The sequence below is a fragment of the Heptranchias perlo genome, chromosome 26 (genome assembly GCF_035084215.1).
Source record: "Heptranchias perlo isolate sHepPer1 chromosome 26, sHepPer1.hap1, whole genome shotgun sequence".
Taxonomy (NCBI): Eukaryota; Metazoa; Chordata; class Chondrichthyes; order Hexanchiformes; family Hexanchidae; genus Heptranchias; species Heptranchias perlo.
In genome coordinates this window covers 43,057,783-43,082,609 of record NC_090350.1, presented here as the reverse complement: position 1 = coordinate 43,082,609, position 24,827 = coordinate 43,057,783, and the positions used below count along the sequence as shown (strand labels likewise).

Below are 24,827 nucleotides of genomic sequence, written 5' to 3'. Positions count from 1 at the left end.
TGATCACTGGACCCAGTTATATCCTTGCAGCACTGCTTTATTATCAATACTGGCTATTCCCTATTAGAATTTAAATTTATAACACCCAGTCACCTGTGTCCTGTATGATTTTGTGTGCCATGCTCCACTCTACACTGCAGCACTTCACATTTTGTATTGCTTGATTTTTAACAGTCGGTTAAGAGTTGATAAAATAATTATTTTAACTCGGTAGAGGGGGAGGTAAAAGTTTTCTACAAAAGTTAATACAAATATTGGGAAAAACTTGTAATTTTAGGGCAGGAGAACATTCCTCTAGCTTAGCTCTACAGACCTGTGTTTGATTACTGTGCTTCTGGCACCAAAGCCCTTAACCTCTTAACTGGCATTCATCCAGCCCTTTAAAACCCTGCTGTGCTTTTCTTTCCATCACCCCTGCTGCTAATGTGTTCCACAATTTTTCCTTAAAAAAAATTGCTTACATTTCCTATTTTCTTTTGACTCCCTTAACTTTAAGCTATGTCCCCTAGTCCTCAAGTCCTTTGTCCAATGGAAGACCTTTCCTGGTTCCAAATTCTCCATAGCTGTGAAAATCTTAACAACCTCTGTCAAATGCTCTCTCCTCATCCTCTTCTCCAGCAAGTAGAGTCCCAGGGTAGATCTACTTTCCTCATAACTCAGGCATCTAAGTTAAGCAATCAGTGTATTGCTCGCCTCTGATCTTTTCTGTCATATGGAGACCAAGTCTTTTTTTTTATTCGTTCACGGGATGTGGGCGTCGCTGGCAAGGCCAGCATTTATTGCCCACAGTATTCTGGGTGCAGCCTCAACAAGACCAAATACAACTTCAACATCATCACACGTGGGCTTTGACTCCCAGCATTATGTAACAGGGAGAGAAGTTTCCTTCTGACATTTAAACTGCATTTAAGGTCCTGGATAATTTGCATTTTACATAAATCTTACCTTAACAAAGCAGCAAATTCCATTAGCCAGTGATGTACTGTGCTGCTGCTGGTATGCTGCAGGTTCACTCTGGGATTCTGCGCACACCAAAGTCTCAGTGTTGCCCATGCCATTTTGGGAAGAGGGAGTGGTTGTAGAGTGGAAACCTAGTACTTTACTGCAAGAGGGAGGAGGAATTACCCTCAACTCTCCAGCAGAGTTGGTAGACCCTCTGGGAGCATGTAACCCTTCTCCAGCCTCTCAGCTAGTAATGGCGAAGTGAAGTGGCTGATTCGAAAGAAGAGGAATATTTTGTACTTTAATTGAGACAAAGTTTTATTTTTTACTTTGTTTTAAATAATTGTTGACGATTAACTTATTAGAGTAAATTGCAACATTGCGCTTTCACCTCCTTGCGCATTAATGTAATTTAAATAAGTTTAGGCAGTCTCACCTAGTTATTAGTCAACTGCAAATCCATAGGATAAAACTCTGCAGAATCCTCTTCACCACCTAGAAGGACAAGGGCATCAGATGCATGGGAACACCATCACTTCCAAGTTCCCCTCCAAGTCACACACCATCCTGACTTGGAAATATATCGGCCATTCCTTCACTCATCGCTGCAACAAAATCCTGGAACTCCCTCCCTAACAGCACTGTGGGAGAACCTTCACCACACGGACCGCAGCGGTTCAAGAAGGCAGCTCACCACCACCTTCTTCAAGGGCAACTAGGGATGGGCAGTAAATGCCTTGCCAGCGACGCCCACATCCTGAAGAATGATTTTTTTTAAATTGGCACTATATTGACCCGCACAGGGGCTTTAAGGATGAAGCTGTGGGGAATTGAAATTTCATTGTGCAGTAGGGATTGATATTCTGACATTAAGCTAAGGCACATTGCTGCAGTGTGGAAGGAACTTTAAACTGCATTTAACCCACGTTATACATGTTCTGGGAGTGCTTAACTCAGACACTGGATGACAAAAGTGAAAGATGTTCCACCTCCTGCCATTGCCTATCTCTTAGTTTGCCACAAGGGAAACATCTTTAAACAGAATAATCTTGAAAGATGATTTGATCCGCTGAAGATCTCTCTGAATGTACTTCACTTCTTTATCAGTGACTGTTTCTCTTTTCCAGGTGGTTCACAGAGACCTGAAGCCAAGTAACATCTTGTACGTAGATGAGTCAAGTAACCCGGAGTCCATCCGGATCTGTGACTTTGGTTTTGCTAAGCAGCTGAGGGCTGACAATGGGCTCCTCATGACTCCGTGCTACACAGCCAACTTTGTTGCCCCAGAGGTAAGAGTTTTTTAAGCAATTAAGATGATTACGCAGCAAATAACCGGTCAATTTCTGAAACTGATCTCCAATATAAAGCTGAAATTTGTGAAAAAGACACTAAGTCTGAGAAACCCCAATGAAGAGCTGAACCTCTGATGCAGGTCACCACCATGATTGAAAAGAGTAAAAGAGATGAAGTAAATCAGGAAGTAGTAATTAAGAGACACCAAGCTTGGGATTTAAGAGTGTTGAGGTTATAGGAGGGAGGGAAGACTGAATAAGGTGAGGAGTTCCATAGTTTTAAAGTTCCAGGAAAGAATGAGTTAGATTATATTATATTCTTGATTTCAATGCAGGGAGGAGCAATATACAGCACTGGATGTCAGACAAACTGGCTGACAACAAAGGCAATGGAGGGGTTGAGAGAGGTGGTGGGGAGGCAGAGCTGGGTGTCGTCAGCATACATGTGGAACAAGATGCCATGTTTTTGGATGATGTTGCCGAGGGGCAGCCTGTAGGTAAAATAGGAGGGGCCAAGGATCGATCTTTGAGGGGGGCTCAGGAGGTAACGGTATGGGGGCGGGAAGAAAAGCCATTTCTGTAGATTCCCTGGCTCCGATAAGGATAGGTAAGAGTGGAACTAAGCAAAGGCAGTCCCACTCAATTGGACAACGGAGGAGAGGCGTTGGAGGAGGATGGTAGAATCGACCGTGTCAATGACTGCAGTTTTCTCCCCTCCCCACCCCTCCTCTCCCAAAGGCAGTGATGCCATGCTGGAGTATACTTCCCTTCAGTACCTTACCAAGCTGGCCATTCTTATTGAGTGGGTCCACACACGGCACTGCAAACCAATGATGCCATGGCCAATTGCCACTCTAGCTGAGACAAGCTAACTCAGCACAAACTGGGGTTAAATTGGACCTTCTGATCTGTATTGCATTGTTGAACTGAGATGTATTTACCCACTCATCCATTGGGGGGCAAAAAACAGTTTACAGCATCAATGTACAAGCTCTTTGTCTTCATGGACTGCTTGGGTGCATATTAGGGGGCCTGTGGGTCAAGACAATCCCTGTTCTCTTTAATCTGCAATTATCTCAAGTTACTACTACTAAAAGATCTTGATGTTCTGATTCAGGATTTATTCACTATTGAGACGATGACACTAAGAATAGCCTTTTCCTAATCTCTAGGCACATGAAATTCAAGTAGGCAAAACAAGAAATAAGAATAAGAAATAAACGTAGAAATAGAATTAACTATATTTGGGCTACATGGGCTGGGCTGGGCTAGAAGGGCTTGGGCTCATAGGCATCCCCTGGTTTGGAGACCTTAGGAACATAGGACCTTGGTTTAGAGCCGCTGACCAAGGCCAGAAAGTGCAGAGTAGGCTAATTGTGGGAAGTTACATTGTTCCCTACAATGGGAAGATATATTCCACCATGTTGATCACAGCAGTTCTGCGCTATTTGTAAACTGTTCATGGGAGCTGTAACTTAAGTGATTGATTTACTGCCTTGTTACTTGGGAGATAGTAACTGCCATCACACAATGAGTAGAAATGTAAGAAGGTGTGTCTGTGTCCAGGTTCTCAAACGCCAAGGGTATGATGAAGGCTGTGATATCTGGAGTCTGGGCATTTTACTCTACACCATGTTAGCCGGGTGAGTGACCTCCTTCTGTTGTATGTAGCCAGTGTTTTGTCAGGAATGTACCTGTGTTGGTGAAATGTTTGATCCATCGGTAACTGTATCCCAAGAAAACAGGTACTCCGGAGCCAAAAGCAGTCTGGCAAGACACAAATCAGCAATATTAAAGTACATTTTATTACATCACCGTAATCTCCTCTCTGCAAACCCGCCACTCCTGCACTGCTCCTCACTCCCTGCTCCCTCTCCTCCACCATCAGCTGCTGATGTTCAGACTCTATGCCCGTCTTCTGGAACATCTTGTCCTTGTCACCTTACTCGTTGCTTTCAAAAGCCTATTGAAAACCATTCCCTTTGCCAGATCTTTTTCCCCTCAACATCATATTTCATGCTCGGTATCTATTTTCCTGAAGTGCTGTGAAGCTTCTTTCTGTCCAAGTGTTGCAGAGATACAAACTTTGTCATTCTATTCTCTACTGTGTTCTTGTGTCAGGCTTTAGCTTCAATCGATTTTAATGTTTGTTTTTGTTTGTTTCTAGTTTCTCCCGTTGCAGCTTCTTCCCTACTTATGCTACCGTTTCCCCAATATGTGAATTTTACCCCACCCCCTTTGTGGGTCCTATCTAGGTATCTATCAGTGGTCTAATTGGTGGCTACAGGGTCTGCTTTTGCTGAACAGCAACAGGTGTGTGGCTGAGTGTGCAGGTAATCAGGGCCCTAAGTGCACACTTATTGCTGCAGAGAAGTCATTTGGGCAAAAACAGCTCCTAAGTGACAGTCGTTATCATATATTGCACGTCAGTCGCTACTCAGCTTCAGACAACAGCTAAGAACCATAGGACAAATTTGAGTGTGTAAAGGACTCATTCTAATAGTTGTTAAAAGTTATTTTCAGATGTCTGTAGACACAATGTGATTCTGTATCCCATAAAAAAACATATCAAATAGCTTGACAGGTGCAAAAAGAAATTGCTAAACGCCTCTTGCAAAGAACAGAGGGAAAGTGGTTTAAAGGTTAACTCCAAAAAGCTTTTTAAAAGATGAATCCTGTCATTCAAGCCTACTTTCAGAATCAGCTGTCACAAAGAATACTGTTCTAAGTTTTTGTGTTTTCTTTCCACCTCCTTGTGTTCATTTTGAAGGTTTTATTTAATGAGGGGGCGCCTTGAAATGTTTTTCCCTATTAATGGGAGATTTGCGAGTCGGTATCGATCCATTTTAACCTTTGCAGGTCCATATACCTCCACTTTCTTATTCAGAAACGTTTTTTCTTTATAAAGTTTTCAGCTTTGATTTGCTTGGCCTTAGTTGATAGCAAATAGTGTTTTTGGTTCAGCAAGACCTTGCTTGGGATTCTGTTGGACTTCCAACTAGCGCTTTGTCCCAGTTTATGATGCCATCAATTTATTTTGGGATCCATGATGGCTTCAAAATCAGCAAAGCCTGCCACCAAGTCTCAATGTCTTTCTGGCACAGCCATTGCTGACCCACATACTGTGATTTTCCATCATGGGCAAACCTTGTTCAACCATTTCCATAAACTATTGCAGACATCCTGTGAATCTGCTGAAGTTCGATCTAGATTTTCTAGTCTTTGACTCTCTGAGTGGCCAACATGGGACTATATTTTGCTCCTCCCTGCAATCTTGCTGCAAGGGCATTATATTTCCCCCTCTTACTGAGGAGAAGGGTTGTATTCCTACAATCTCCCTCACTGGCCTGGCTCTCTGTAACTGTAGAAAAAGCACAAATCAAACAATCCTTGAGTAGATGCACCAGATTTGTGTTGATGAATATCTCACACAAAATAAAAGGTATTATTTCTATGCACTTTTATTATACAAATACTGTACCCTGTGGATTTGATGCTTTTATATTGTACTATTGCCATGGGTAATGTTGGAAGTAAGTGTAACATGTTTGGGAGGAACAGGTGACTTTGGACCTATGGTTCCCAAAGCTCTCCACCACTGGGGTTTTCCTTGCCTCATGTTTGGGTCTGTTGTAGACTAATTGGAGATTGATTGCCATGATTAGTCATAAATTCCATTATTGTTGTATCATGCGACTACCAGGATGGTAGAAGGCAAACTAGATGGATCTTGATCTTTTTCTATCTAGCAATTCCTTTGTTCTTGTCAGCATTTTTTATTTTCAGGTATTAAGAAATTACTGTGAATTTTTTCTCACCAAATGGTACTTTGAGACAGCAATGCGCCTTAGTCCCTGGTGGTGGCACTGCTGAGCACTGCTCTGTGGCAGCTCAGGCGCACCCCCAACAGGTACAAGAGAGGTAGTGCAGGCAATTTGTGGAGTCCACAAACGCACGCTTAGCACTGCAATCAAAGTGTGCAATGTTTCATAAAATATATCTGAATAAAAGCTGCATTTAAAATATGGTTTCAATGGAGGAAATAGCAGGATATGTTCAACTGCTTTCGTACAGATCGCAGTTTGGTAAATTTGAACAAAATTAGCCCTCGCGTTACCTCGCTATCTTTCTGCAGCTTTATTGAATCTCTTCCTGTGTGTCAGCTTGGTTCAGTTAATAACACTCTGTCAACTGAGTCAGGGGTTTGTGGGTTCAAAAGGTACTCTACTACTGAACACCACATCCATTGACAGTTCAGCACAGTTCTGGGAGAGTGATCTCCTTCAGGTGAGGTGTGAAATTGTGGCCCCCTCTGACTGTTCAGATGAGCATTGAGGATCCCATAGCACTATTCAAAGACCAAGGTGTTTTCCTGGTGTCCTGGCCAACGTTCCACTCAGACACACCACAACACATGATTTCATCATTAATCTCACTATTGTGGGATCTTGCTCTGCACAAATTGGCTGCCACTTTTGCTTACATAAGTAATTTGTGTGAAGCATTGAGGTGATGGAAATGTAAATTTTTTTAATCATTTTTTTTCAAAACATTCTGGCAATAGCCCTGGATTTATTATTTTTCAAGCATGAAATTTAATAGCTGTACAATGCATTCTGCATCCGAAGATTCATGAGTGGGAGTGTTAACAAGGCAGATGAATTCCTAAACTGAAGGACCAAAGTTTATATTTTAATCTGGGTTTGATTTAAAGCTGCTGTTTAAAGTACTCTAAACTTTCCAACCCCACTAATAACAACGTAACAAAGGCAGCTGGCAAACTATTACACCCTTCAATTAAAATACTGAGAGGTCATCATGAAAGAGATGGTTCACTGTCACATGCATATTGATATTCATGGCTAGTTATGGGATAATGACAGGAGGCAGTTTAACAAGATTGTTGCCAGCTGACAGCACAAAAAGGTGAGCTAAAGAACTAATGCTTTTAGACTAAGTGAAGCAGTAACTGCACTTATCAGGCTGCAATTATTACCCCTTATAGTTGTTGAAACTTACAAGTAGTAGTTTACCATTGTAGTCTTCAACGAAAGTCAATATTTAACACTAATGGGCTCTATATTTAACCTCTGATAACCTGGTGTTTCTTGGCGAGATTGCAGTTCCATTCAATCTATTCCCTACAATTTTCTATAATAAAAACAGAAAATGCTGCAAGTCAGGCAGCATCTGTGGAGAAAGAAACAGAGCTAACGTTTCAGGTCAAAGACCTTTCATCAGAGCCTACAATTTTCTGTTCCATTTTGTGTGGAAGTGGCTAGACTGACAACTCATGAAGATCGGGACGCTCTGCGAGGAATGATGAGCACGCACCCGAGTAACGCACTCTGGTGAAAGGTACTGACAATGTTTCCTCTAAAATCTGTGTGCTAGGGCTTTTTGGGAAATTGGCCAGTGCAACCGCTATCAGGTTTAACTGTAGCTGAGTGTCCTTTCGTGCATTCTAATGACTATGGACAGTGCAATACCAGGCTGTTAACAGGGTTCGGGTCTCCTTATACTGGCCTATACAGAGCTCTGCTCCTTAAACTGATGTGCTGTCTCTTTGGTTTTCTTGAACCAGGTATACCCCGTTTGCTAATGGTCCGGACGATACGCCAGGTGAGATTCTGGCAAGGATTGGGAGTGGACACTACAGTCTGCAGGGTGGGAACTGGGACAGAGCCTCTCCTACTGCGAAGGTGAGTTTAAAAGTTTTTTTTTACTACTCTGGCCTGTAACAAGGTACTGTTCGAATGAGGGTCCAATACTGAAGCAGACTCTACAACTCTTGACCATCAGGGAGGGAAAATGTTTCCTAGCTGGTTTTCTGTATCACCCAGAAGGTGAGGTGCAGGTGTCCCGGCTACTTGGCTCCTTATTCTGGGAATGGTGGGTTACGCAGAGAGATCTGACAATGGGAGAGGAGATGGAAATGTTCAGATGATTGGCAATGCAGTGATATTCAGTGTTAGTGTGCTGATCTTCAGTACCATGAAACGGGAACAGACACTGATACAAATTCCACTCCTCCTTGTCTGAGTCCCAATGAAAAAGGGGGTGCCGAGAAGAGGCTGCAGTATCTTCCCACAGCGGGCAGGGAAATCGGAGGGGAAACACTTATCTAGGCAGTGGCTGGCTACACGGGAGGCACTGGCAGTGACCCAACAGCACGGCATTCACAGGTGGGAAAAGAAAAGGAGATAAAAATTATCAGACGGGTGCCGGGGGGGGGGTGGGGGGGGGGGTGGGGGGGGGGCAGGGGGAAGAATTACTCAAAAAAAAATCCGAAAGAAAGAAAGCTCCTAAAGTTCTAGATGGGTCCTGAATCAAAGACCGTAAGGAATTTAGACAGAGATCAGTCCTTTCCTTAGGATTCAGGACTGCAACGCATTGGGCAAACTTTACATGGGGGAATGTACTTTCATGCAGGAAACAGTAGAACTCTTATGGGGGGCAGTTTGGCGCAGCGTGTTATTACACTGTGGGCCTGGGTTTGAATCCAGCCCAGGAAAATCTCCCCTCTCTGACAGCTGATATACTGTCCTATGTGAAATTAGTTCAAGGTAGCTTCTAGTGGGCATAAGCTCATAGTGCAAAACTGTACATAATTTAGTGCAATTTAGCAGAAAATTGTCAGTCCACAAGGATGGATGTTGAGAAATAGGAAAATTACACTCACACAATAGGGGACCCTTCTGAAGTTAAAGCTGAAGCCAGATGCCGGAGGGAGTTTTACTCTGTTGGGACACGAGGGAGCTTTACTGTGCATCTTACCTGTGCTGTACTTGACCTGGAGTGTTTGCTGACCGTACAGTGAGTGGGGAAGTTCATTCCCAGCACTCGGGCCAATTATCTTTTACAAAGAAAATTTTTTTTATAACTTCAAAATATAAATATTTTTTACTTTTAAGGGGGAAGGGGGTTGAATGAAATGTTGCTGTTTTCTTACAGTTGTGTGTTGGATCCTCTGAGGCAGCATGACCAAACTTGTAGTGTAACAGCTGATCACGATGTAAGGTGTGAAAGTGCCGCAATCCATGACAGAAGTCATGGTTTAATTTTTATTTTCTGCCTTATCCTGCTCTCCACACCTGCAACTGCAAATCCACTGACCAATGTTGCTGCATTGTCAATTGCTGTAAGGTTTATGAGAGTGATTGTCGCTCTCATTCCAATGCACTCATTCTCCCAACCGATCTGTTGAAAAAGACTGGTCTTCACTTGGCTCAAACCCCCCACCTCAAAAATGACATGGTTGGAATCTCAAGCCCATGGGAAATCTGGAGCACAAATGCACATCCAACGAATCCCTATTATATCAGGTTGTGCAATGTGTAGGTTTGTGTGATTGTGCAGTACTGTCCTGGTTATATAAACAATATGGTGTCTGTGTTGCAGCATGGTAGAGTTTCACTGTGGAACAACACTGAGCACCATTCTACTATCAAATTGTAGCCAGAATATCTCTAGCAATAGCTTCTCTTCCTGCCTCTGCACTGTTACCTCTGGAGTCCCCAAAGGATCTGCCCTTGTCTCCCTCCTCTTCCTCATCTTCATGCTGCCCTTTGGTGAAGTCATCCAAAGACATGGAATCAACTTCCACATGTTTGCTGACGACACCCAGCTCCAGCTCTCCACCACATATCTTGATCCCTCCACTAACTCTGTGTTGTCGGACTTCTTGTCCAACGTCCAGTCTTAGTTGAGTGGCAGTTTCCTCCAGTTAAACATTAGTAAGACTGAAACCATTGGTCTTTGACACCCCACCACACAATCCGTACCCTCGCCACCAATTCCATCCCCCTCCCTGTCAGAGTCTCCGGTTGAACCAGAATGTTTGCAACCTTGGCATCCTATTTGACCCTGAGCTGAGCATCTAACCCCATATCCTCTCCATCACAAAGACTGCCTACTTCCACCTCCATAATATCACCTGCATTTGCCTCTGAAACTCTTACCTCCAGACTCGACAATTCCAATGCTCTCCTGTCCAGCCTCCCATTCTCCACACTCCGTAAACTTAAGCTGATCCAAAACTCTGCTGCCAGTACCCTATCCTGCATCAAGTCCCTCTCACCCATCACCCATGTCCTCACTGACCTACATTGGCTCCCGGTCCCCAGCACCTCAAATTTAAAATTCACATCCTCCTGTTCAAATCCATTCATGGCCTCACCTCTATCTCCTCCAGCCCTACATCTCCTCCTTCCCAGAACTCTCTGTTCCTCCAATTCTGGTCTCTTGTGCATCCCTCCCTCCCTTCGCCCACAATTGGTGGCCATGCCTGCAGCTGCGCTCTGCAATTCCCTCCCTAAACCCATCTACCTCTCCACCTGCCTCTCCTCCTTTAAGGCTCACCTTAAAACCCACCTCTGACCAAGCTTTTGGCCGCTCCTTTTCATATCTCCTTCTTCGGCTCGGCATCCATTTTTGTCTGATTACTCCTCTATGAAGCACCTTGGAATTTTTTTTCTACTTTAAAAGCACTATATAAATGCAAGTTGAATTACACTTCAAATTCCTCAACTTGGTTATTATTGAAGACAGTACTTGGTATTGCTTCTTTTGGTTAATTATAGTAATTAAGACTCACCCATACATTACATTGTTCCTAATTGACAGGACCTTGTCTCCAAGATGTTGCATGTTGACCCACACCGGCGCCTGACAGCGAAACAGGTCCTGAAACATCAGTGGATCGTAAACCGAGATCAGCTGCCGCAGAGCCAGCTGACCCGGCACGATGTCCAACTTGTTAAGGTAGGTTGTATTTACAATGGACGAGCAGGAGTGTGTCCATGTAACTCTCTCCAATGTTCCCTTGGTCACCTCTGCTGCCCTGATGGCTGTGACTCGGTCTGGAGCAGAGTTCCATGGGGTGCCTTCAGCTGACACAGCACTGAGCTTGTGACTCTGAACTCTCCCATTTGGCTGTACTGTTTCTACCCACTAAGGTAGCCTGGTATGAATCCTTTTCATTCACTGGGTCTCTGTAGTTTCCGGGCTGCACAGTTTTTGAAGGAGCCACGACATAGTGTTTAAGGTGGTTCCAAAACTCTGTATAGTTAATCCTTGTGAAGCGATTCACTGAAATGTATTTCTTTGGATTGAATTGTTCATAAACTCAGGGTCAATATCACACAGTAAACAGAGGTAAAGAACACTAAACCTATACAATTTCATGGATTTTGAATTGAAATTTTGTTTCTATGGTGGGGTGTTTTTTAAAAATGTTTTCTTGTGCCCTCTTTGTCCAGGGAGCGATGGCTGCCACGTTCTCGGCCTTGAGCAGCTCCCCGCCAGCACCAAAATTGGAGTCCGTGAAGGCATCGACTTTGGCTCAGCGCAGAGAACTTAAAAAGCTGCCGTCCACATCACTGTAACTCAGCATCCGCGCCTTCAGCTCACTACGCACAGCGAGAGATCCTGGGAAGCCCAAACTATGTGCACGATCACAGAGACTGTTCTTCCCCGAGATGTGGCCATTCACAGGAGCCTGAGAGTTTCTGTTGAATCTTTGGGACATTCTTCCAGTACTTGAGAGATAAAAATAAGGGGAAGGAACCAAGGGGGAACTGCCTGTCATTACGTGAAGTAGCTTTCACCTTACAACCCTGCTGTAGAGTCTTCGATTTCCCACACCAGTTTTCAGTGGAGAGCATCTTGCAGCAGCCAGAATACTCTGAATTCTGTTTAAAAGCATTTACTGTTGAATTTTTAAAATTTACTTTTAAATGAAGTACGTGTAAAGGAACAATACTTTTTAAACTGTGTGTCTGTGAGCATGTTCAGGGTATGAGTCACATCTGGATCATGGAAAGCATGATTGTCAGTTAGTCCCTGGACTGTGATCGGATCAAAGCCCAGCTTCAGGTTATGCTCCAACATTCCCAAGAGTTTTGAAGATTTTAAACTTCAGATCGTGTGTTAAAACTCACTGTTGTTCACACAGTCATCCTTGTTTCATTGCTACCTCCCCTCCCAAGCATTCACTCAAAGATCGGATCATAGTTCATGTTCTTTGCAGTGACGTGCGGTAAAGATTTCAATCAAATGCCCTGTAAATCAAAGGTTCAAGGTGTGCCTAATGGTGCATCAGTTCCTTTCCCCATGGCCCTAAAATCGTTGTGAACAAAACAATGTTGTAAATGAACAAATGCCTTGTAGTAACTTAATCTGCCATTAGATAACTGAAACTCCAGCATTATCATTGGATATTCATACTTAAACTGTCCGATCAAAATGTTTTAAAAACAGCAATCCACCTGTCTAAGTTTTTTAAACATCCCTGTGGGCTCTGTACCAACAGGTTAAAATTCTGTAAGAGATATATTCTATCAGCCATGGCTCAGTGGGTAGCATTCTCACCTCTGAATCAGAAGGTTGTGGGTTCAAGTCCCACTCCAGAGACTTGAGCACAAAATCCAGGCTGACACTCCCAGTGCAGTGCTGAGGGAGTGCTGCACTGTCGGAGGTGCCGTCTTTCGTATGAGACGTTAAACCGAGGTCCCGTCTGCCCCCTCAGGTGGATGTAAAAAAGATCCCATGGCATTATTTTGAAGAAGAGCAGGGGAGTTCTCCCCGGTGTCCTGGCCAATATTTATCCCTCAACCAACATGACTTTTTAAAAAAAAACAGATTATCTGGTCATTATCACATTGCTGTTTGTGGGAGTTTGCTGTACGCAAATTGGCTGCCGCGTTTCCTACATTACAACAGTGACTACACTTCAAAAATACTTAATTGATTGTAAAGCACTTTGGGACATCCTGAGGATGTGAAAGGTGCTATATAAATACAAGTCTGTCTTTCTTCTATTCATTGCACATTGTATCTTCAGGTTCCATGTTAATTCACGAAAAATTTAGCTAGTTGTCCCATAGCCAGTACTTGGATTCTACTTTTTGGAGTGTTTAAGTATCCAGGTAGAGTCAGTACCTGGAGTGATTGTGTATCCAGGTAGAGTTGATTGTGTATCCAGGTAGAGTCAGTACCTGGGGTGATTGTGTATCCAGGTAGAGTTGATTGTGTATCCAGGTAGAGTCAGTACCTGGAGTGATTGTGTATCCAGGTAGAGTCAGTACCTGGAGTGATTGTGTATCCAGGTAGAGTCAGTACCTGGAGTGATTGTGTATCCAGGTAGAGTCAGTACCTGGAGTGATTGTGTATCCAGGTAGAGTTGATTGTGTATCCAGGTAGAGTCAGTACCTGGAGTGATTGTGTATCCAGGTAGAGTCAGTACCTGGAGTGATTGTGTATCCAGGTAGAGTCAGTACCTGGAGTGATTGTGTATCCAGGTAGAGTCAGTACCTGGAGTGATTGTGTATCCAGGTAGAGTCAGTACCTGGAGTGATTGTGTATCCAGGTAGAGTCAGTACCTGGGGTGATTGTGTTCCAAGCGATGCTGAAATAATAATAGTTTAGACAAACAGTGACCTTAGTAAGTAATGAAATTGCCAAGTAGTTAATTTAATTGAAAAACTTTTTCAGTGACTGAACTTCAACAGGAATTCTGCATCCAAATCAAATAGTTGGCTTTTATCTTACTAATATATGTTGGATAATCGATCGCAGGAAGTGTTACCAACCAGTAACACAGGTGGCATTATAAACTGAACACTCGGTTACGGACGGTTAATATTGGAGCATGTCTATGTTATTGCTTTAGGACACAGTCCTAGATAGGCTGTTCAGTTTAAAACCTCAGTGTATGTAAATGTTTGTTATTGCCAAAAGCACATTGGGCTGCAGGGTTCAATGCAACTCAAACTGCAGTTTGATGATCTATTCAGTGAAATAATGTACCTTGTATATATTCCATGTACTGACCCACCGATGACAAACAAATACCTCCAGTACATATCCCTCTGAAGTGGAGATGCACTCCTTCAGGAAATCGACATTCTCGGAACTCGCATGGTAATTTACACGTTAAATTCTGTTTGAAAAGCACCTCCCAGATGGTTGATATTTGGTGAGTTTCTAGAGGTTGCTCATTAATGTGATTCCACAGTGCATGCAGATTTGGGAATCCACATGCAAAATGGAAGCTAGGGTCTAGATTTTAATGCCTGGAGCCAGGGCTACTGCAGACTGTGAGCACAGACCCAGAATGTCAGCCTCCAACGAGATTAGGAAAGGTATGTATGTTCTCTGAGTGGTGGACAGAGTCCCAGCAAAAGCAGTTAATTCCAACATGGAACTGGATAAATACCTGACTTGGGAATGGGATTGGAGGTTCTAGGGATACATATGATCTTAGATGATTGAATACTTCACAGGATGTGATGGTTCGTGAGGTGAGGGGTCTTGGAGAGGTGAGGAGGGTTGGAGAGGTGAGGGGTCTTGTTTCCTGTGTGGGGCAGCAGGTGACGGTTGAATGTTGGAGATTGGAGGATGGTTTTGTGCAGCATCTCGTACACATTCCACACATGCATGCATTTCTACTACATGCTGTCTTTGGGTATATGCAGATCTGTGCGACATGCTTCTGTTTGCAATGCATTCCTCGCATGCACACACCGCCTGTACCTCTGGGAATGAGGTGAGCCTGTTTTGGGGAACCTGTGTTTAGGACAAATGATTTCCAAACTCAAGTCCTAACCTGGATTGAATGGAGAATGATAATGAGCTTGTATTCAGAAGATGCCACCTGGTGGTCTGCATCACCTTGTAGAGCCAGAGGTGTTTGCGGGCGGCTGAATCCAGATTCAGGGTCCCTTTTAAATAAATCTCCAAATCCAAAATTAGGATTTTTGCTTAAAAGTAGAAATGGAAATTAGTGAAATGTAAATTTAAAACAGATAGTAGGATGTACTACTTTTACACAGTGATAAATATTTGGAATAATCTGCCAAACAGGTAATAGCAGCAAAAACATTGGAGTTATTCAAAATACAATCTGTTGCCATGATGAGACAGTTGGTACACTAGAGGGATGGGCTTTGATTGGCCAAGTGGCCTTTTTTCATCCTTGACTTTACTAAGTTGTTGAGCATTCTGTTGCATAAAGCCTCAGACACAAAGCTATGCTTACCTCAGTCGGGAATACATGCTATCAGAATCCATCCCTACGTGATCAAGTTGGAAACATCCCAGTTGTGTCACTTGGAGTTGAAAAATGACATAGGAGCTACTCATTGCTGAGATTACAGATACTTAACATTGTGTGAAACCGCACATCTGGTGTGTCCTGGTTTAATCGGAGATGCTATGTTCAAACACACTTTACTCTTCAAAAATAAAGGTTTCTCACTGATGTGCTTGGTTTCCTTAAAGAAATCTGTCCCACAGGTTGTTTAATCCCTTACCCTCGTTGCATTCTCTGACAGGTGGTTCTGATTCTGGACTCTGCATGGTGTTGCCGTGGTTAGTCACTGCTGTTGGACTATCAGTTGCATAATTACTATTTTCTGTACAAATTAGTACTGTTGTTCTCATTAGCGAACTTTTCGATTAGAATCCGGATTTGTTTTGCTTTGTTGGTGAGCGGGCGGGCTGCAATCAGCTTTAATTAGCGTCTTCATTAAAACTATGGGATTAAAAAAAGATTTCATAGGATGTAACATTTTCTATCATTTCAAATGAATTCTTGACTTTGTAATTCATTCTTGTAATTTTAAGTTCTGAATGTCTCTGCTGCATCTATCAGAGGACTATACTGCAAAACTGTGAATAAATTCTCAGCAGAACTGCACTGGCCAGGTCTCCTCAGATCTCTTCCATTTTTGTTGAGTCGCTTTTGCTTGTGTGTGACTGAGAATTGTGTACAGACCATAGCAAGTGGATTGGAATTACATATAATTATAACACTGGTTACAGAGCGGCACTGGCAGAGTATGGGATGCAGTCGTTGCCTCCCTGTCAGCAGATGTGTGAAAGGTGGACATGAGCGAGGAGAACAGTATTGCTGTCTTAAAATTCATGGATACAGCCACAGCACCACCCTCTCACAGAGCAGAGCTTTAATGCCAACAACATCTTGTATTTACATAGCGCCTTTAACGTAGTAAAACGTCCCAAGGCGCTTCACAGGAGTATAATCAGACAAAAATTGACACCACGCCAAAGGAGGAGACATTAGGACAGGTGACCAAAAGCTTGGTCAAAGAGGTAGGTTTTAAAGAGGCAGCTGAAGGCACGACCACCAATGATGGAGCGATGAAAATCGGGGATGCGCAAGACAGAGAGGGTCGATGAGGGCAATGTGGTTAATGTTGTGTATATGGACTTTCAAAAGACGTTTAATAAAGTGCCGCATGGTAGGCTTATCATCAAGATTGCGGCCCATGGAATAAAGGGGGCAGCAGCAACATGGATACAGAATTGGCTAAGTGATAGGAAATGGAGAGTAGTGGTGAACGGTTGTTTTTTGGACTGGAGGGAGGTGTACAGTGGTGTTCCCCAGGGGCCGCTGCTGGGACCACTGCTTTTCTTGATCTATATTAATGACTTGGACTTGGGTGTACAGGACACAATTTCAAAATTTGCAGATGACACAAAACTTGGAAGGGTAGTAAACAGTGAGGAGGATAGTGGTAGACTTCAAGAGGATATAGACAGGCTGGTGGAATGGGCGGACACGTGGCAGATGAAATTTAACGCAAAAAAATGCAGTGTTATACATTTTGGTAGGAAGAACGAGGAGAGACAATATAAACCAGAGGGCACAATTTTATAAGGGGTACAGAAAAAGAGATCTGGGGGTATATGTGCACAATTCGTTGAAGGTTGCAGGGCAGGCTGAGAAAGTGGTTAAAAAGCATACAGAATCCTGGGCTTTATAAATAGAGGCATAGAGTACAAAATTATGGAAGTCATGATGAACCTTTATAAAACACTGGCTCGGCCACAACTGGAGTTTTGTGTTCACGCTTCAGGAAAGATGTGAAGGCCTTAGAGAGGGTGCAGAAGAGATTTACTAGAATGATTCCAGGGACGAGGGACTTTAGTTACGTGGATAGACTGGAGAAGCTGGGGTTGTTCTTGGAAGAGAAGGTTGAGAGGAGATTTGATAGAGGTATTCAAAATCATGAAGGGTCTAGACAGAGTAGATAGAGAGCAACTGTTCCCATTGGCGGAAGGGTCAAGAACCAGAGGACATAGATTTAAGGTGATTGGCAAAAGAACCAAAGGTGACATGAGGAAAATCTTTTTTACACAGCGAGTGGTTATGATCTGGAATGCACTGCCCGAGGGGGTGGTGGAGGCAGATTCAATCATGGCCTTCAAAAGGGAACTGAATAAGTACTTGAAAGGGAAAAATCTACAGGGCTACGGGGATAGGGCAGGGGAGTGGGCCTAGTGGGATTGCTCTTGCTTAGAGCTGGTATGGACTCGATGGGCCGAATGGCCTCCTTCTGTGCTGTAACCTTTCTAGGATTCTAGAGACCAGAATTGGAGGAGCGCAGATATCTCGGAGGGTTGTCGGGCTGGAGGAGTTAGAGGTAGGGAGGGGCAAGGACATGGAGGAATTTGAAAACAAGGTTGAGAATTTTAAATTCGAGCGTTGCCAGACTGGGAGCCAATGTAGGTCAGTGAGCACTGGGGTGATGGGTGAACGGGACTCTGCGAATTAGAATACGGGCAGCAGAGTTTCCGATGAGCTGAATTTTATGGAGGGTGGAAGATGGGAGCCTGGCCAGGAGTCTGGAGGTAACAAGCAGGGCAAACCTACTGGCATGGACTGATGCAAAGATCTGCTCCAATAATTACTTTCAGCTCAAACCATTTTTAACAAGTGCAGCACCACACACCCGATTGCAGAGACGGATTTTATTCAGAATACGAGTGCAGTGCACACTTATGACGAGTTGGTCCTGACATTTAATTCGAGCTTTGTTTCTCTCAATCCTGCAGAAGTATGACTGAACCTGGGAGGAAGGCAAATGCGGTATGTTTTTGTGAGTGATGATTTTTTTTATATAAGTGTTGGACTCTTATTGAATGGGACAGAATTCTGAGCATGTGTGTTTGGCAGATGAGTGATGATGAGGAATGAGAACTGCAGTTTGGATGCAGCTGTTTGCCAGCTCTGGCTCAGACCTCTGCTATTTCCACTCGAGCAGGGAGCTGAGACTGCCACATTCGCAGTGACATTCCTATTCATTTTGTGTAGTGCATTTTTCCCAGTGATGGAGGGCAATGGTCAAAGCACACACTGTGCTGGTTGTCTGCGGGTTCACGGGATACTGGCAGACTTCATTTTCTCTGTAAAGCTTAGCATCTCCAGTAAAACCTCTCCACTGTTGAGAATGCTGCATCTGTCACTGGTCAGGCTGACTCTGGCAGGGGTACTGTTCCAGAGTTGTGTACAATTGTAAACAATTTTACAACACCAAGTTATAGTCCAGCAATTTTATTTTAAATTCACAAGCTTTCGGAGACTTCCTCCTTCCTCAGGTAAATGTTCAGGATCTCAACATAGCTCTGTGTACAACATAGCTCTTTGTGTGGTAGCAAGCATTATTCGACTGGGAGCTGGTGCAACTGATCCTGGCCTCACCCAATGACTGCACAGGCACACTTTGCAGCAGAGGGAGGAATGCCAGTTGATCAGCTAACACCACACTGACTAAGAATTGAACTTGGGACATAAGAACATAAGAAATAGGAGCAGGAGTAGGCCAATCGGCCCCTCGAGCCTGCTCCATTCAATAAGATCATGGCTGATCTGATCCTAACCTCAAATCTAAATTCATGTCCAATTTCCTGCCCGCTCCCCGTAACCCCTAATTCCCTTTACTTCTAGGAAACAGTCTGTTTCTGTTTTAAATTTATTTAATGATGTAGCTTCCACAGCTTCCCGGGGCAGCAAATTCCACAGACCTACTACCCTCTGAGTGAAGAAGTTTCTCCTCATCTCAGTTTTGAAAGAGCAGCCCCTTATTCTAAGATTATGCCCCCTCGTTCTAGTTTCACCCATCCTTGGGAACATCCTTACCGCATCCACCTGATGAAGCCCCTTCACAATCTTATATGTTTCAATAAGATCGCCTCTCATTCTTCTGAACTCCAATGAGTAGAGTCCCAATCTACTCAACCTCTCCTCATATGTCCGCCCCCTCATCCCCGGGATTAACCGAGTGAACCTTCTTTGTACTGCCTCGAGAGCAAGTATGTCTTTTCTTAAGTATGGACACCAAAATTGTATGCAGTATTCCAGGTGTGGTCTCACCAATACCTTATATAACTGCAGCAATACCTCCCTGTTTTTATATTCTATCCCCCGAGCAATAAAAGCCAACATTCCGTTGGCCTTCTTGATCACCTGCTGCACCTGCATACTAACTTTTTGATTTTCTTGCACTAGGACCCCCAGATCCCTTTGTACTGCAGTACTTTCCAGTTTCTCGCCATTAAGATAATAACTTGCTCTCCGATTTTTCCTGCCAAAGTGCATAACCTCACATTTTGCAATATTGTATTGCATCTGCCAAATCTCCGCCCACTCACCCAGCCTGTCTATATTCCCATGTAGGTTGTTTATGTCCTCCTCACTCTCTACTTTCCCTCCCATCTTTGTATCATCTGCAAACAGACCTTCTTGATCTGCATGATTTTAGTTCTTCAGCTATCCAGGAAGCCCATGAATCACATACACTCCCTTCGCTCCACCATTGGCGGCCATGCTTTCAGCTAGCCCCTAAGCTCTGGAATTCCCTCCCTAAACCTCTCCGCCTTTAAGATGCTCCTTAAAACCCACCTCTGACCAAGCTTTCGGTCACCTGTCCAAATGTCTCCTCCTTTAGCTCTGTGTCAATTATTGTTTGTTAACGCTCCTGTGAAGCGCCTTGTGATGTTTTACTACGTCAAAGGTGCTATTTAAATGCAAGTTTTAAACTCACTCAAATTGGTCAGCTACTGTGCCCACCAGTAAGTTCAAGACAAGGGCTCCTGGGTGTCTCAGAATGGCCTCCTTCCTGCCTTATCGGCACAACTACAAGATGAAATCAAAGTTCAATACATCGACTAAACATTCCCATAACCCAATCCACATTAATTCACCCTGCTGCTGTTCAGCTGCTCCTTCTGCCCATCTGACCAATGAAAATGGGAATCCAAGTCCTCACACAAGTGTCAAAACTGAAGCAATGGAAAGTGGGGCAATTTGACTCCCAGAGTGTATTTATGCTACATAAATATCGGCTGTGATCGGAACATTGAAGTTAAAAAGAGTAAAACACCTTAATGTTTTAAACATGTAAGCATTTTTATGACTAGGCAAAGAATATTAGCCTGTTTTTTGATGAATAAACTCCATCCACCCATTTTCTTTCCACATCCCTCAATACCTTGGCTATCCAGAAACACAACTAATCGCCTTCTGAATCCATTTATACAATCCACTTCAGCAATCTTTCCTGAAAATTCAAGGCCTAGAAATTGGGCTGCGAAGCGCCTATTTTTCAGGCATGACGCAGCCTTCTAAGTCCCCAAAATAACAGACAGGAGGCACATGACCAGAAGTGTGCTGCCTGCCCTATTGGGTAAGGACAAACCAAGCCTCCTTTACCAAAGCCTGAAGCAGGTGTTCGTCCTATTGCAAATAAGGGGCCTAATGCTTGCTCCAGGTCCCCACTGCAAGATTGGATTGCCCCGAGGCAGCGCCAGCTCAGCCTGCACTCAGAAACCAGCCCTACACAACGCCTGCAACCAAAAACGTACTTACCTCTGGACGTGGAGCTGGGAGGAGCAGGAACTACTGCTCCCGACCCCACATTAAAGGACCCTCCCGAGTGCACCTGTACCCGTTCTGGGCCCCAACATGCCTGACCTCCCTAAAAGACCTCAGGATGTGCCTATTTAGACCACGTTATCAGTGAATAACTGAACAGTGTCCTTAAAAACGGACAGATCAGGTTAAACACCACTGCATCCTAGCAGCCAAACATCATGACCACGCTCCAGACCACAGACCACCTTTGACCAATACTATAGAAAATCAGCGAGTATCTATAGAAAGCCAAGCACATGACACACAACAGTGGATGGTAAGGGGCTGGAGTTACCAAATCTTCATGGTGCTCTTGTTACCCATATGAACGGTAAATGTGTTGTGTTTACACTAAACTCTTGGTGTGAATGAGATGCTTTGGATGGTATAGTTCCAATAATGCGATAACAAAACGTAGCATAAATGAATGTGATCCAACAGGGAGTGAGCAAGAGAGTGGGATTAGACTGTGGGATATTGAAGGGTATGGGGAGGAAGCAAGAGAATGGGATTAGACTGGGTGGGATGTTATGTGGCACTTTGTCAAACTTAATTGAATTCTTCAATGAGATAATGGGAAGGGTTGATGAGGGTAGTGCAGTTGGTGTGTATATAGACTTTCAGAGGTGTTTGATAAAGTGCCACATAATAGATTTGTTAGCAAATTTGAAGCCCATAGGAATAAAGGGGCAGTGGCAGAGTGGATACAAAAATTAGCTGAGAGACAGAAAGCAGAAAGTAGTGGTGAACAGTTGTTTTGCAGACTGGAGGGAAGTGACCTGGCCTTGGGAATAGAGGGTATAATTTCAAAGTTTGCAGATGACACAAAGCTTGGAATTGTAGTTAAAAGTGAGGAAGATAGTAACAGACTTCAGGAGGACAGAGACAGACTGGTGAAATGCGCAGACACGTGGCAGATAAAATTAACGCAGGAAAGTGTGAAGTGGGGCATTTTGGAAGGAAAAATGAGAAGAGGCAATACAAAATAAATGGTACAATTTTAAAAGGAGTGTAGAGACCTGGGAGTTCACATACACAAATCTTTGAAGGTGGCAGGACAAATTGAGAAGGCTGTTATGAAAGCATATGGGGCCCTGGGTTTTATTAATAGAGGCATAGAATCCAAAAGCAAAGAAGTTATGCTAAACCTTTATAAATCACTGGTTAGGCCTCGGCTAGAGTATTGTGTCCAATTCTGGGCACCACAATTTAGGAAGGATGTCAAGGCCTTAGAGAGGGTGTAGAAAAGATTTACTAGAATGGTGCCAGGGATGAGGGACTTCAGTTACGTGGAGAGACTGGAGAAGCTGGGGTTGTTCTCCTTAGAACAGAGAAGGTTATAAAAAGAAGTATATAAAAAGTAAGAGGGTAGCTAAAGTAAACATTGGTCCCTTAGAGGATGAGACTGGGGAAATAATAATGGAAAACAAGGAAATGGCAGAGGAATTGAACAGATATTTTGTATCTGCCTTCACAGCAGAATACACTAATAAGATACCAATAATAGTAGAAAATCAAGGGGCAAAGGGGAGGGAGGAACTAAAAACTAGGTAAACTAATGGGTCTAAAGGCTGACAAGTCCTCTGGACCTGATGGCTTGCATCCGAGTGTCTTAAAGGAAGTGGCTACAGAGATAGTGGATGCATTGGTTGTAATCTTCCAGAATTCACTAGATTCTGGAAAGGTCCCCGCGAAATCGAAAACTGCAAACGTAACACCCCTATTCAAGAAGGGAGTGAGACAGAAAGCAGGTAACTATAGACCAGCTAGCCTAACATCTGTCATTGGGAAAATGCTAGAATCCATTATTAAGGAAATAGTAGCAGGACATTTGGAGACTCATAATACAATCAAGGAGAGTCAACATGGTTTTATGAAGGGGAAATCATGTCTGACAAATTTATTAGAGTTCTTTGAGGAAGTAACAGGCAGGGTGGATAAAGGGGAACCAATGGATGCAGTATATTTGGATTTCCAAAAGGCCGATTCAATAAGGTGCCACATAAAAGATTACTGCACAAGATAAGAGCTCATGGTGTTGGGGGTAATATACTGGCATGGATAGAGGATTGGCTAACTAACAGAAAACAAAGAGTCGGGATAAAAGGGTCATTTTCAAAATGGCAATCTGTAACTAGTGGGGTGGCGCAGGGCTCAGTGCTGGGGCCTCAACTATTTACAATATATATCAATGACTTGGATGAAGGAACAGAGTGTCTTGTGGCCAAATTTGCTGATGATACAAAGATAGGTGGAAAAGCAAATTGTGATGGGGACACAAAGTGTCTGCAAAGGGATATTGACAGGTTAAGCAAATGGGCAAAAATTTGGCAGATGGAATATAATGTGGGAAAATGTGAAGTCATCCACTTTGGGAGGAAAAATAAAAAAGCAGAATATTATTTGAATGGAGAAATACTACAAAATGCTGCAGTACAGAGGGATCTGGATGTCCTCGTACATGAAACACAAAAAGTCAACATACAGGTGCAGCAGGTAATCCAGAAGGCAAATGGAATATTGGCCTTTATTTCTAGGGGGTTGGAGTATAAAAGCAGGGAAGTCATGCTACAACTGTACATGGTGCTGGTGAGACCACACCTGGAGTACTGCGTACAGTTCTGGTGCCCTTATTTAAGGAAGGACATACTTGCATTGGAGGCAGTTCAGAGAAGGTTCACTCGGTAGATTCCGGGTATGGGAGGGTTGTCTTATGAGGAAAGATTGAACAGGTTGGGTCTGTACTCATTGGAGTTAAGAAGAATGAGAGGAGATCTTATTGAAACATACAAGATTCTGGGGGGACTCGATAGGGTAGATGCTGAGAGGATGTTACCCCTCATGGGGGAATCTAAAACTAGGGGGCATAGTCTCAGAATAAGGGGTCGCCCGTTTAAGATGGAAATGAGGAGGAATTTCTTCTCCCAGAGGGTTGTGAATCTTTCGAATTCTTTACCCCAAAAAGCTGTGGAGGCTGAGTCATTGAATACATTCAAGGCTGAGTTAGACAAATTTTTGATCAGCAAGGGAGTCAAAGGTTATGGGGATAAGGCGGGAAAGTGGAGTTGAGGTAAAAATCAGATCAGCCATGATCTCATTAAATGGCTGAGCAGGCTCGAGGGGCCGAATGGCCTACTCCTGCTTCAACTCTTATGGTCTTATTAAGGGGAGATTTAATAGAGGTGCTCAAAATTATTTGGGGTTTTGATAGAATAGATAGGGAGAAACTGTTTCTACTGACAGGAGGGTCGGTAATCAGAGGATGCAGATTTAAGATAATCGGCAAAAAATCCAGAGGGGAATGTTTTTATGCAACGAGTTATGATCTGGAATGCGCTGCCTGAAAGGGCGGTGGAAGCAGATTCAATCGTAACTTTTAAAAGGGAATTGGATAAATACTTGAAAAGGAGAAATTTGCATGGCAGTGGAGAAAGAGCAGGGGATTGGAACTAATTGGATAGCTCTTCCAAAGATCTGGCACAGACATGATGGGCTGAATGGCCTCCTCCTGTGCTCCAAGATTCTATGAACCCTGAAATAAAAACAGAAAATGCTGGAAACACTCAGCAGGTCAGGCATCATCTGTGGAGAGAGGAAGGTATGGTTGAAGTCTCAGGTCGATGGCCTTTTGTCAAATCCCAGGCTGATTTTCTCTGGCCCAGGGCACTTACAGTGTCTCTTACTTACCCTTTATTAGCTGCGCAATTTGACATGAAATTAATTTCAGTGATTACGGTACCGTATTAGATGCGCTGCTATTGTGCACATTACGGTATACGGCAGTTTGTTTGAATCGCGTTCGGGTTCGTTGCTGCAATCAGTGTCGGCACAGTCAAACCTGATTACGGTTCTGTACCGCCTCCCGATCCTGATTG

The 24,827-nt window shown here is 43.6% G+C and overlaps 1 protein-coding gene across 4 annotated transcripts in view; it reads left to right on the top strand.

The window, feature by feature from the left end:
• Positions 1-15,933, top strand: part of LOC137342747 (ribosomal protein S6 kinase 2 alpha-like) — a 196,002-nt gene extending 180,069 nt beyond the window's left edge. For all 4 annotated transcript variants that reach the window (XM_068006918.1, XM_068006916.1, XM_068006917.1 and 1 more), the window contains 5 exons: positions 2,070-2,231; positions 3,801-3,877; positions 7,819-7,936; positions 10,860-10,997; positions 11,495-15,933. In XM_068006918.1, coding sequence (XP_067863019.1) covers positions 2,070-2,231; positions 3,801-3,877; positions 7,819-7,936; positions 10,860-10,997; positions 11,495-11,620 — 621 coding nt within the window. In that variant the 3' untranslated portion in view covers positions 11,621-15,933. The remainder of the gene's footprint in view (positions 1-2,069; positions 2,232-3,800; positions 3,878-7,818; positions 7,937-10,859; positions 10,998-11,494) is intronic.
• Positions 15,934-24,827: the final 8,894 nt, after the last annotated feature.